The sequence below is a fragment of the Tenrec ecaudatus genome, chromosome 2, assembly GCF_050624435.1.
Source record: "Tenrec ecaudatus isolate mTenEca1 chromosome 2, mTenEca1.hap1, whole genome shotgun sequence".
Taxonomy (NCBI): Eukaryota; Metazoa; Chordata; class Mammalia; order Afrosoricida; family Tenrecidae; genus Tenrec; species Tenrec ecaudatus.
In genome coordinates, this window is record NC_134531.1 from 197,034,594 (window position 1) to 197,048,159 (window position 13,566).

At 35.4% G+C, this 13,566-nt stretch overlaps 1 protein-coding gene across 1 annotated transcript; it reads right to left on the reverse strand.

Moving 5' to 3' along the window:
- Positions 1–394: 394 nt before the first annotated feature.
- Positions 395–1,333, reverse strand: LOC142441180 (olfactory receptor 2M2-like). The gene has a single exon (XM_075543234.1). The coding sequence runs from the start codon at positions 1,331–1,333 to the stop codon at positions 395–397; it is 939 nt and encodes a 312-aa protein (XP_075399349.1).
- Between the last annotated feature and the right edge of the window lie 12,233 nt (positions 1,334–13,566).

The window sequence follows — 13,566 nt, forward strand, 5'->3', positions numbered from 1 at the left end:
GAATGATCTATTTTATAATGTAATAGAAGCAAATTTGACAGAACTCAGATGTTAGGTGACTATGAATATCATCATTAAGACATAAGGAAATCTTTGACTTGGCCTCTTGGGCTGAATTTATGCTACCTGATGAGAGCAAATCAGATGACTATAGTTTAAAATATTTCATACCTTGGCATAGTGAATATTAACAACATTGTGTCTACATATATGAACTGTAGGCCACATCAAACACTATTCATTGAGATAATCGAAAATGCTCTAAAATTTACATAATGTAAGCATAGATCCAGTTGAGAATTGTTAACATTATTGGTATCCATTAAGAAGGCATAAAATTAATGGCTGGAAATTGTCACCAGAATTATTTGGTATTCAGAAACTCCGAATATTGCTATCTTATGTTATAAACTTTACCCAGAACTTTCTTAAGAGCTTTTCCCACCTCCTTATTTCTTAGGCTGTATATGAGGGGGTTAAGCATAGGGGTTAGGATGGTATAGAATACAGAGAGACTCTCATCATGCTCAGAGGTGTGCAAGACACTGGGAATCATGTAGATGAACATGGTTGGACCAAAGTAGAGACATACCACCATCAGATGGGAAGAGCAGGTGGTGAGGGCTTTGTTTCTTGCCTTGGTAGAATTTAAGCGGAGAACATTGTGAAAAATAAAAATATAGGACGCCAAAATAAGGCCAAAGGGTATGAGAATGAACACAATTCCAACCACAAAAACTACTTTTTCATAAATTGAGGTGTCCTCGCATGATAGCTTGAGCACTGCCTGTAGTTCACAGAAGAAATGGTGAACTTCTCTTGCGCCACACCTCGGTAGATGCAAAGTGTATATGGTTTGGATTAGGGCATTAAATGCTCCTCCTCCCCATGACACCATGGCCATCTGAAAACAAACCTCAGAATTCATAATGGCCCCATACCTCAAGGGTTTACAAATAGCCACATATCTGTCATAGGCCATCAGAGTGAGCAAAATGCATTCACTGCCTCCAGAGACAGAATGAAAATAAATCTGAGTCCCACAGGCAATAGATGAGATATCTGATGTTCCTGAAAAAAAATTGGTTAGCATCTTGGGGACAGTCGTGGAAATGAGGGAGACATCCATGAGGGAGAGCTGACTGAGCAAGAAGTACATGGGGCTATGGAGCTGGGGGTCCAGAACCAGGAGGAGGACCAGGGTTGTGTTTCCTGAGATGGCAACAATGTAGACGAGGAGTATGGTGAAGATTAAAACACTAATGTGTCTTGTTCCTGGAAAAAGTCCAAGAAGGATAAAACCTGACAAGTAGGTCTCGTTATCACTCCTCATGTTTTGCATACGACTGGAGGAACAAAGAATAAATACATCAGTGAACTCTGCGGGGATCTTATCAGATAAAACGTTTCATATAATTAGTTTGTGATGAAACAATATTCATAATTCTGCTCCAAATATGTCATTGACTGTTTTCCAACCATGACATGCGTTAATTCTTCCTAATTGTCTTTTACCCAATTTCTGACATGAATGTTCCTATATTTCACACACACTCTCCACAGTCTTGGTTCTTAACTAACACTCAGAACCTAATCCATATACCTTCCTGTAAGTGAAAGCTCTTACTATTCATTAGCATTCTCTTAGAAGCTATAGTTCCTCCTTGACTATGCTGGCTTTTTCCATATGGAACCCCATGATTAAAATTCCCTCACATTCCCCACACTCCTGCATTAGAAAATTTTAAACTGACCAAAAAGACTTCATTGTGTACTAACCCTGAGACCCCCACCTGCAATTGTCCTCGGGGTAACACCCTGTTTGTACTGAGTTCGGGGATGTGTACTTTTCCCTCTGGCACCAAATAAATACTAAATTCTGTGTTTTCTGCACTTCCTGTATAAATATCACTTCCTCATGCCACACAAACAGATTATACCAGACATAAAGAGATCTCTTTTAGGGAGCACATTTAACACTTATGGAACCAATGAGGAATCAGTGAACATGCTGAATGATTAAGCTAAGACATTAGGATATATTTTATTTCATTAAGCCAGTCAAACCACCCACATACAGCTCTTCTTCTTCAGCTCTTAATTAATTTCAACCTCCCCAAATCTTGAATATAGTAATTTTGCTTACAGACCATCATGGATTCAATAGTAAGAAAATCACTCACATGCTTTTCTGTACTCTGAGCATTACTCTTCAAAGTATTATCTTCTTATTCCTGTGGTTTGTATCTCTAAAAGAATCCTGCTCCACAGTCCAGGGAAGTCGTTCTCTATTTAGCTTTCTCTCATGACTTGCTGCATTAAACTCAATTCTATAAACGGCGAGCTACCAGATGGCAGTGAATCTGGCTATATGGAAGTGAGGGAAGAACCCAGGTCACATGCAATTGAAGGTCAGGATAACCCCAGAGGTATATCCCTGGAGAGTTCTATCCCTGGCCTTTAATTATTTTGAGTTTATTTTCTCAGGCTCGGTTTAGACTACCATAATAGTAATTTATAAAAGATAATTACCTGCTCATTTTACTGGTTCTTTTGAGAATAGCACTGTCTTCCTCTTCATCAAAATGTCATAATTATACCTGAGATTTTCTTCTCTTAGTTGAGATGTAATACATAGAACAATCCACATTTCAATCACATCAAGGAGAATTGTACAATTGTTACCACAATCAGTTTCCAACCATTTTTTTTCTCCATGGACTCATTGACATCATCTCCCTTTATCCATCCCCGCCCATTGGAGCCCCTCCAACAGAACCCTTTATTCTACTTGCTGTCTCTATAGGTTCATCAATCCTGGGCTTCATATGCCGAAAATGGAGAAGCATATAACACAATACAGCTGTAAGTTTTGATGATATACAGTTCTTGGTACAACCTAAAACTCACTAACTTTCTACTCCAGCGTGACATATTCAGCCTCGGGGAGGACCTTCATTATCTGAGTTCTTTTTTAAAGTTCTAAACTTTTAAAATCCTTTTCAGTCATCCATTAAATTGTCTTTTTAAAAATGTCCTTTTTATCAGTTATTATATTCATTGATCATGAATGAAATGACAGCATTTTTTCTCGCTTTAGTATTTAATCCTAAATAAAAGATGTAGTAAATGGACAGCACAAGGAAAGTCCTCGTGGCATGAGGGGTTATGCATTGGACTGCTAACCAGAAGGTCAGTAGTTCAAAACCATCAAACATTTCTAGGTGGAAAGTTGAGACTGTCTACTCTTGTTAAAATTTATAGTCTCAGAAACTTACATGGGAAATCTAGTCTGCCCTGTAGGGCTATTATCACTCAGAATCTACTGCATGACAGTGAGCTTCGTTTGGAATAGAACGGGACCATTAAATGATATGTTAATGGTTGGCATATGTTACTGTGCTTATGGTAGACAGCATTTGATTTATATTAAAGTCTAAACAAATAATCTAATGTATAGAATCAAATAAATTATACTCACTTTACAGAACAAGTTGCTTTCACTTTATAAACTAACAAGAAATGTGGCCACGTTCTTTAGACCCACCTGGTGATTTTATATTCTTAAAATAGAAGCACTGCTCCTTCAGAAAATTATGATAAAACCCGCGGAATACAGCAGAGTTTCTGCTCTTAACACAAAGTGAAAGTTCTGTGATTTTCCCCAGTGACGGAAAGTGTAGCTACAAAATTTTCTGTCAACTTGAAGATATCGATGTGTCAAAGGTGTAGTCCAGCCTGATGGTACCTCCTTGTGGCTATGGCATACACATAAGGGGAGTCCTGGGAAGCTCCCCTCCTGCTGCTGAGATATGCTGGGATGTGTTCACCACCATGGGATCCACAGTACTGTGCGCCCACTGGCCTGTGATCTTCCTGCACTCTGCATCATTGCATGTGGCTGTGTGAGTCTGAAGAAGGACTTATGAACTAGGATTGGACTTATGGACTTGAGTTGAATTGGACTGAGATGTTCTCTTGATGTACAATAACTTTTTGATATAATGCTCTTTCTTGTACACATGTGAGTGTCACTATGTTTGTCTCTCTAGTGATCCAGGCTTAGCACAATATGGTACCTTGGGAGTGGGGTACTAAAGAAACAAACCAGGTAGATGGAGAGTGGAGTCTTTTCTGATCTCTGCCTTATTTCAGGCTTTCTTCTTTGTCTAGTTAGAGGTCAGATATGGTCATGAAGTTTACTGGGTTGTTTTTGGAAACAACCCAGTAAACCGCAGAACATGTGAAGTTTTAATTCCTAGAAGTTGTGTTTTTTTGTTGTTGTTATTTGTCTGAAATGGTGAAAAATAAATATGATAAGTATAAAGTTTGAACTCAGGAGGCGAAATCACCCCTGAACTTCTCTGAGACCATGCTGCTTAGTCAAAATGGCTAACAGGAGGCCCAGTCCTGGCTTGATGTAGGCAAATGTCTATTGCACATGAATGGTACAGTTTAGATAAGGAGTGAATTTGACTCTTTTAGATAAGGAGTGAATTTGTTTTAAGAATGTGCTCAGGGTCTGGCTGTACGAGGTTTTTACTGATTTCTACTGTCTATTGTCACTGATACAATGAGTGATAAAAATGATTATTGTAAGTATGGAAATAGAGAGCAAGCACATGGTCTTCTGCTTTTATTTGGATCTTTAAATGGGTATAGGACCTACCTGCAAAGAAGGCTCTAAAAAGATTACCCCCCCCCTCAGTGTCTTGTTCAGTACACTTGCATTCAAAAAGACTTGCTGAAAGAGCTATTGGCAGAATGGTGAGGAAAAAAATGGAATTTGGCCTTTTTGAATTTTGAACTAGTGGTTTGCTTCCGAAGCTGGGAACATCTAAAGCCATGAAGAAATTCTCCTCTCTAGGTCTGAAAGTTAAAGAGAGCCTGTGGACAGCTTGAAAATCTCACTAGGTGACTATCTGGACCACTTGTAGAGTGGAAGTGGGAAAAATTCAGCAATAGAGAGATGGGTTGATTACAGCCACTGACATCCAAGGACCTGGATTATACAGATTAGAGGAAAAGACTAGAGAGGGTTGGCTGGTCTGACTTTTAAAGAGTAGCATGGAATTTCAGCCCAAGTGGGCTGGGCTTGTTGAGAATGTGTGTCAGGGCCCATGATTGAAAGGCGAGGTGGCCAATGGACACTCTGGTGAAGCTAAGTGAGGCGGCCCACATTGTGTTCTGACCAGAACCCAACCAGATGAATTTTTGATCCTGTGAATTGGTTCATATTGGTGCTGAATTTATGAATGGCCTATCCTGATTTGACTTTGCTTATGGATTCAGATTCTCACAGTTTCAACTGGGATAATGATTCTTCATATCAAAGAACATGCTTGTCTTTTCAGAGCACTAGATTGATATCAGTGGGAAGTGAAGAAATTGGATACTCAAATTGGGGAGGGTAAAGCATGAAGTGGCCTTACAAACTTTCCTGGATGGGGAAATATGTTGGTAAGGCTATAGTGTAGTTGTTCACTGAACTGCAATTGTTAGGTATAGAATATTTTTATTTTGCTCTATTATAGAATATCATGTTTAAATGATGGTGTCACGTTTTGAGTTGTATTGAAAGACTGTGTATAGAATTATATTTACTTCTCTTTTTCATTTAACTCTTGCAAACATCTAGGTCTTCATCTACCTTTATGATTTTTTTACAACTCCCTCTTATTGCGTTCCCCTTCACCCAAGTTAGCATTTATATGCTCTGCTCTCTAGTCCACGACTTCTCTTCCGTTCTCCTACCACCCTGAGAAATCATCAAATAAGGTTTCTTTTAGTGTGAAGATCTTTCCGTGACTTTTTACTACTCATAGAAAATTATAACAACATTTTCCCTTTTCCAATTGCCTAAATTCACCCAACATAGTTCCAGGTTTACCTATGCTATAAGATGTTTCACAGATCATTACACTAGGGTTGTATATATGTAGCAAAGTTGCTTTATATGGGGTGTTCTTTTTTTAATGTATTGTGAATAGTGCTGCAAAGACTATAGGTGTGCATACAGTTATTTTTGTGGAGGTTTTTATTTCTCTAGGATGTATAGTAAGGAAAGGGATTGCTAGGGCATTTCTCTTCTCAATTTTTAAAAAATACCACACCATTTTCCACACTAATTGAACCACATTGAATCCCCATCACCAGTGTATGCCTGGTTGTATTTCTTAATTTCTTTTTGTTGTCTGACAGCTCTAGCTAAGACTTCTAGTACGATGTTGAATAGCAGTGGCGAGAGAAGACATCTTTGTCTGTCCTACTTTCAATGGTAATGGTTCTAGTTTTTCCCCATTGGGAGTGATGTTGTCTGTTGATTTTTCAGATATGGCTTTTATTATGTTGAGGGATTTTCCTTGTATTCTATTTTGTTGAATGTTTATATATTATAAAATGAGTGTTGGATATTGTCAGATGCGTTTTCTGCATCTATTGATATGATCATTTGGTTTTTATTCTTTACCTTGTTTATGTGATTCATTATATTGATTGTTTTTCAAATATTGAACTATCCCTGCATACCTGGAATGAATATCATTTGGTTACAGTGATTTCTTTTTTATATGACATTGAATTTTGCTGGCCAGTATTTGGTTGAGGATTTTAATATCTATATCTATAAATTTCTTTCTTTGTGGGGTCATTGCTTGGTTTGGGGATCAGTGTTATGCTGGTCTCATAGAATGAGATTGAGAGCTTGTTGTCTTTTTCTATGTTCTGGAACAGTTTGTGCAGTATTGGTGTTAAGTATTCTCTGAATGCTTGATAGAATTCCCTTGCAAAACCATCTGGTCCTGGGCTTTTTTCTTTATTGGAAGTTTCTTAATGACTTGCTTTATTTTTTCTTCTGTTATCGGTCTATTGAGCTTTTCAATATCTATCTGCATTAACTTAAGTAGATGATGTATTTCTAGTTATCTGTCCATTTTTTCTAGATTGCTGAATTTGTTTGGGTATTGTTTTTTCCTCAAAGTGTGCTATTTTCTTATTTCATTCAAATCCATTGTTCTGTCACCATTTTCATCTCTTATTCTGAATATTTGCACCTTTTCTCACCCTCCCCCACACATTTTATGTTTGTCAATGTTGTTGCCTATTTTGTTAACTCTTTCAGGGAGTTAACTTCTTGTCTTGTTGATTTTTCCAGGTTTTTCCTATAGACTTTATTCTGTCTGATCCTTATGATCTCTTTCCTTCTTTCACGAGTCACTTATGTTGCTGTCCTTCTTCCAGTTCTTGAGTGTATTGTGTTAGGGTGTAGATTTTTTATTTCTTTTCTTTTTTCATGTGCTTGTTGATTGCGTGAAATTGCCCTCTGATTATTGCTTTTCTGTGCCTTGTTTATGGTATGCTGTGTTATCACTCTCATTTGTCTCAAGAGATTTTAGAAATTGTCCTCCCTTAGTTGCTTTATTGCCCAATTATTTTTTAGTATTTTGTTGAAATATTTCCATGTCTTTCTGTTTCACTTTATTTTATTGTTGATTTCTAGTTTTATAGCATTGTGGTCTGAGAAGATAGTTTGCAGGATCTCACTTTTTTTTTCATTGTTGAGGCATGATTTATGGTCTGTTCTTGAGAATGTTCTGTGTGCATTGGAGGAGAATGTATACTGTGTTTCTGTTCGATGTAGAATTTTTTAATGCCTATGAGGTTGATTTTATTGATTTTGTTATTTAACTCTTTTGTGTCTTTATTGAGAGTGGTGTATTGAAGTTTCCTGTTATTATTGTCAAGGTGGCTATATATTTTTGGATTTCTATAGCGATTTGATTTATATATTTAGAGTCTTTCATTGGTTGAATGTATGTTTATTATAGTTATGACTTTTGGGCTATTGTGCCACAATTATCCAAAGTCGATTTCAAACCAGGTGTTCAGTATTGAAGCTCTGATACCAATATCTCCTTCCAATTTCAGTTTTATTATTTATGATCTGTGGCTCATATAGGCTAACATGCTTTGTCCATGTGAATTTAGTTGACACCACATTTAAATTGCTGCTTCTTTTAAGAAAAGTATTTAAGATCCCACACACTATTGTTTCTGATAAGCAGGTACCAACTTCTTCACCACACCTGGCTATAGCACTGTATCTTCAACAATCTCTTAATGAGGGTGAATATTGTGTCAGGTCATATCATCAGAACTAATTTTCCTTTGTTGAGGGCTAGAATTAAGTGCAAGTCCAAAATCTATTCATATACCTATTGTTTATATATGTCTACGGTTCACTTTAGAGACATCATTATGTTTTATGATAGAGAATATTATAACTCACCCCCATGGGGCATATGGTAATTCTATTGATAGTGTCCTTAGTGTAGCCAATTCTGTAGATTTTAACATTTTGTTGATAAAACGGAATTATACATGTATAGACTGGATTTTCAGATCCCAATTCGTGAATTGCTGATTTCTACAGATTAAACACCTAAGTTATTTGGACGCTATTTACACAAACAATGGAGGTTGGTGATAGGGCACTCTCACTCATTCACAAAGGCAAAACTAGGCCTACCATGCTAGTGCTTGTCATAGAAAGCAAGGGGAGAAGTAAAATAATAAATATTTAGTAGTCACAGACCACCATTTATTTGGCACCCTCAAAACCTGAGATCTGGACCATAGTTCAACCACCACCATTTCCAACACCTTATACAGCAGTCATCTGCGTCTCCTCACACTCGGGGATCCAAGGGAGCGTATCAGTTCCTCAGATTGACTATAGGTGAGTTTTAGGTCAAGCCTAGTTGGATGAGTGGGGTTTCCACACAGAGTCATTTTCATGGGATCTATGAAAGATGTTGTAGACCTTGAAAGAATAGAGTCTACAGTTCCAGCAACACATTCCCTGGGTCACCAAGGAATGGATTAAAAACTAGGTCAAAACTGTCCAGTTAGGAATACAGCACCGGCTTTTTAATTGGGATTGTCTTTTTCTTGTTGCAATACATTTTAGATATTCGTCCTTTTCGGGTATGACATTGTCAACTTTTTATTCCAGTTTGTGGATTACATGTCTAATTTTTAGAAGGTTCCAGTTATCTATCTAGTCTGTTTTCTGTATTTGTGTGTTTTCAGTTATGTTTGACAATTGGTTTATACCATGTGTTAGGGCTCAGAGCTTAGTCCCTGTTTTTTCATTGATGATTTTTATCATTTTAAGTATTAATTTGAGATCTTTGATTCATCTTGAGTTATTTTTTATATTATGTGAGATATGGTTCCTAATTCATCCTTCTGCAAATCGGTATCCGTTTTTGCCAGCATTATTTATTAAAGAGACTATTACTTTCCACATTTAATGTGCTTTGGTCCTTTTCCAAAATTAGCTGTTTGTATGTTGATGGAGCTAATTATGACTTCTCAAATTTGTTCTATTGCTCTATGGGTCTGCCATTTATCAATACCAATCTGTTTTGAGTATTTTGAATGTACAGTAGGGTTTAAAATCTCACGTTGAGAGGCCTGCTTTAGTAGTGTTTTGCTCATCTTGGATCTCTTTTTTGTCCATAAACATGTTGGTGATTATTTTTTCCATCTCTACAGAGAATGATGTTGAATCTGTATCAGGATTGTATTTTGTGATAGGTAGGTTTATTGTGCCAACCTGACCAATGAACACATGTGGGATTAATTGAAGGACAGAGAGATAAATGGCTAGGTGAGCCTTGCCTTGCTTGTCTCTTGCTCTTTGATTGCTGGACCAGTGTGAGCCTGCCTTATCGGGTTCTTTGTCTCAACTTGTGAACTACACTACCTGTGGAACTGTGCATGTGTAGTTTGAGGTTCCTTCATGACCTGCTTCACCATGCAAATGGACTATACATCGTTTGAGCTGAGGACTGTCAGACCCTGTCATCTGGTTGACTGTTGGTGACCTAACTTGCTGTTTGCTGCCTGTCGCTGGATTGCCTGAATTGCTCTACAGAGGTCTCAGCTGTCTGCTTCCTTGACTTCTACAAGGTGGTCTTCAAGACTTGATGGACTGCCAGTGTATTAGCTGTCTTACAGAAGTGAGTTGCTCTGAGTCATTTGTACTGCTCTACAAACTAATTAGTTATTTATTTCTTATGTGGTATATATCCATCTATATAAATATATATAAAATCACAAGTGTCCTGGTTTTGTTTCTCTAGAGAACCCTGTCTAACATACATTTGTATGTGCACATCACTTTCTAATATTCCCAATGTTAAGTTTCTAATCTATGAGTATGGCATAGTCTTTTATTTATGTAGTTCTGTTTTGGTTTCTTATATTAGTGATTTAGAGTTTTTTGAGGGGTTTCTTTTATTTTGTTTTTAATCATTTTATTGGGAGCTCATACAACTCTAATAACAATCCATAAATTCATCTATTGTATGTCAAGCACATTTGTATATTTGTTGCCCTCATCATTCTCAAAACATTTGCTTTCTACTTAAGCCCTTTGTATCAGGTCCTCATTTACACCCCCCCTCCCTGTTCCCAATTACCTCCCTCATGAACCCTTGATAATTTATAAGTTATTATTATTTTATCATATTTTACACTGTCCGATGTCTCTCTTCACCCACTTTTCTGTTGTCCATACTCCAGGGAAGAGGTTATATGTAGATCCTTGTAATAGATTCCCTCATCTTTTATTTCTACCATTTTCCCCCAAATATTTTATCTTTCATTTGAGCATTGTAAATGGTATAATTTTCTTGACTTCATTTTCTGTACAGTTTTTTAGTGTATATTGGAATGAAACAGTTTAATATTTTATAATTAAGTTAGTTACAGTAGCATTTTATGCATATTTTATCAAGTTAATTTTCCTTTTTACCAGGAGATATTGTCAATATTTCCTATGACAATATTGTAGGTAAACTGACAGATGAAGCATTGATATAGTCAAAATACACAGGGTTCTTTCACCACATGGATTATCCTTGTTATTTATTTATAATCACACCCTTCCCTTTTCCTGTTATTATCTTAACTTCATGAATCCAGTAATTTGTTCAATCTACTTTTCATTTCCCATGTTTTTAAAATTTTGAATACATCAAAAAATGGAATAAATATGTAATATTTTGTATTGATTTTTTTACTCATGGAATCATATATATGGAATAAATATGGAATGTTTTTGTATTGATGTTTTTGATTTAGCAAATTCTCCTAGAATTTCATCTGGATTGCTCTATGTATCAGTGTTTTATCCCTTGTTCTAGAAGCGTCGCTGAGCCATCATGCTAAAGTGCATCCCACTTTGTTTTGCCACCACCTGTTGAATGCTTTCTGGATTGATTCCAGGTCTTGACTGTTGTGAATAAAGTGCCTATGACATTTTACACAGCCTTTCATAGACAAGTGAATGTAGTGCTCTAGGAACTATGTGCAAGAGTGAAATAGCTAGGTTGAATCATATTCACGTGTTAATTTTTAAAGAAAATGCCAGAGTTTCTTTAAAGTAGCCTTGCCAGCTGAAAGTGCTACCAGCAAAATAGGAGTGATACAACAATTATTTTCTTTGTTAGCATGTTTAAAACTTTTATCCATTCTGATAAGTATGTAGTAACATCTTCTTGTTTTAATACTTTATCTAAAGACTAATGATATTTTAAACATTTTTACCAATGTTTATTGGTCATTACTTTAATCACATGTCTGTTCATGCCTTTTGCTCATTTTCCAATTGAATTATTTTAACATTTACATTTATTTTATTTTTATATTTCTTTTTTAAATTTAAAATCATTTTATTGTGGCTCATACAACTCTTATAACAATACATACATACATATATCCAGTGTGTCAAGCATATCTGTACATTTATTTTTATATTTCTTAAATAGTGTTTTTGTCCACGTACTTCCCCTCTGTCCCTAGTAACCATTAACTTCTTCATTTTTTTTTAACTGACTCTAAACTTTTACATGGAATTTTTTATAATAGACTGATCCACTATTACTCTCATTTCTTCTTTTTTAAGCCAGTTTCATTTTAATATATTGATAAAACAGGATACAGTGCCCATCCTCAGGGGAGATCCAGAAGTAGAAAATTTCAATAAGGTTAAATAATATTGTGAGTAATACTTTCTTATCTTCTTTGTATTGTTTTTTTTAATTCATACAACTCTTATCACAATCCATACATACATCAATTGAGCAAACCACCCTTATACATTCGTTGCACTCGTCATTCTGTCAGTGTTATATCCTTCAGTTTCATCCACATAATCAACTGTTGCTGATAGTTTATTATTATAATACTATGTAATATTTCCTTGTATTCATGTACCATAGATTTTTATTCATTTACATGTTAATATACACTTATGTTGTTTCCATCTCTTTGTTGTTATGAGGTGGACAAAGATGTGAGAATATCTGTTCATAATCCAGACCTTATTGACTTAAATTATATATCTGGTTGTGAGTAGCCAGTTTAATTAGGGAAGTAACATGATGAGGATAAGATCTTTATTGGACTTGACTTTGGGTTTTGTTACATTTTCAAAGGCATCAAAAAGGAATGAAAAGTTACACTAAAATAATTCCATTCTCATTCTTATGTATCAATAGCTCAAAATTTGTAAACAATTAGAATGCAAACAATTATTTCTTCTCCAGTTCATTATCAGTCATGAAGGCTATTGGGATTAAAATCATTTCAGGGAAGTTTTAGAAGGTAGCACTTTTGATGTATCTTTTGGAAAGAGGTTGATACAGCTGTCTTGTTTTAAACAATATGGGGCATGAAACCTTGTACAATAATAATGATAATAATAATGATTTAGTTTAATAGAACAACCCATCTGTTTTCGAACTGAAATCTCATCTGTGACAAAATGGGGGAAAAAACTCAAGAATTCATGTGGATGACCAAGTTCAAAGCTTGTATTGCTTGAGTTGTAGCACAACATTTAATCACATTTTTCTTTTGGAAATATACAAGTTATTTATTACTGAACAGAGAATATCATTCCATATGAAGTTACAATCCTAATGAAAGTAACACACTTGAACTACCTAATTGTGGAGCAAAAATATCAATATATATTTGACATTTAATTCAAATACCATCTATTGCCCATGTGTCTGTAGTATTCTTGTAGTAGGACATTCGTTGAAAGTAGAATGGAAGTGAGCTAAATTTTCTTGAAAACAGAGGGTAGATAACTGTAAATACTTTCATTTGCAGATAGGAAACAGAAGTACATTAATATATCATGATTTTATCTTCCCTGACTGACTTTAAATTCGTTTATAGTAAATAAGTCAGGCAAATTGTTTTTAAATATTATAGTTTATCAATAAATTTTTAAGGTGTGGAGAAAGCTACATTAATAAAATATAAAAATCATTAAAATCGCTAAACCTAAGTCAAATTTATATTGACATAATAACTTTTCAAATTATTTACAATAATTGAAAAGGATTTTATATTATAGTCTTTCATAAAGTACTGTTAGTGATAAATATTGTTAACTTAGTAGATAATTGTTTCCATTGTACAAGAGTAACAAAATTAGGTTATCTTAGAATTGTTGAAATTTTCATAATCTCAGTACCTAGCATG

Excerpts from the sequence above, each read along its gene's own strand:
- LOC142441180 (XM_075543234.1), bottom strand. The coding sequence starts at position 1,333 with ATGAGGAGTGATAACGAGACCTACTTGTCAGGTTTTATCCTTCTTGGA.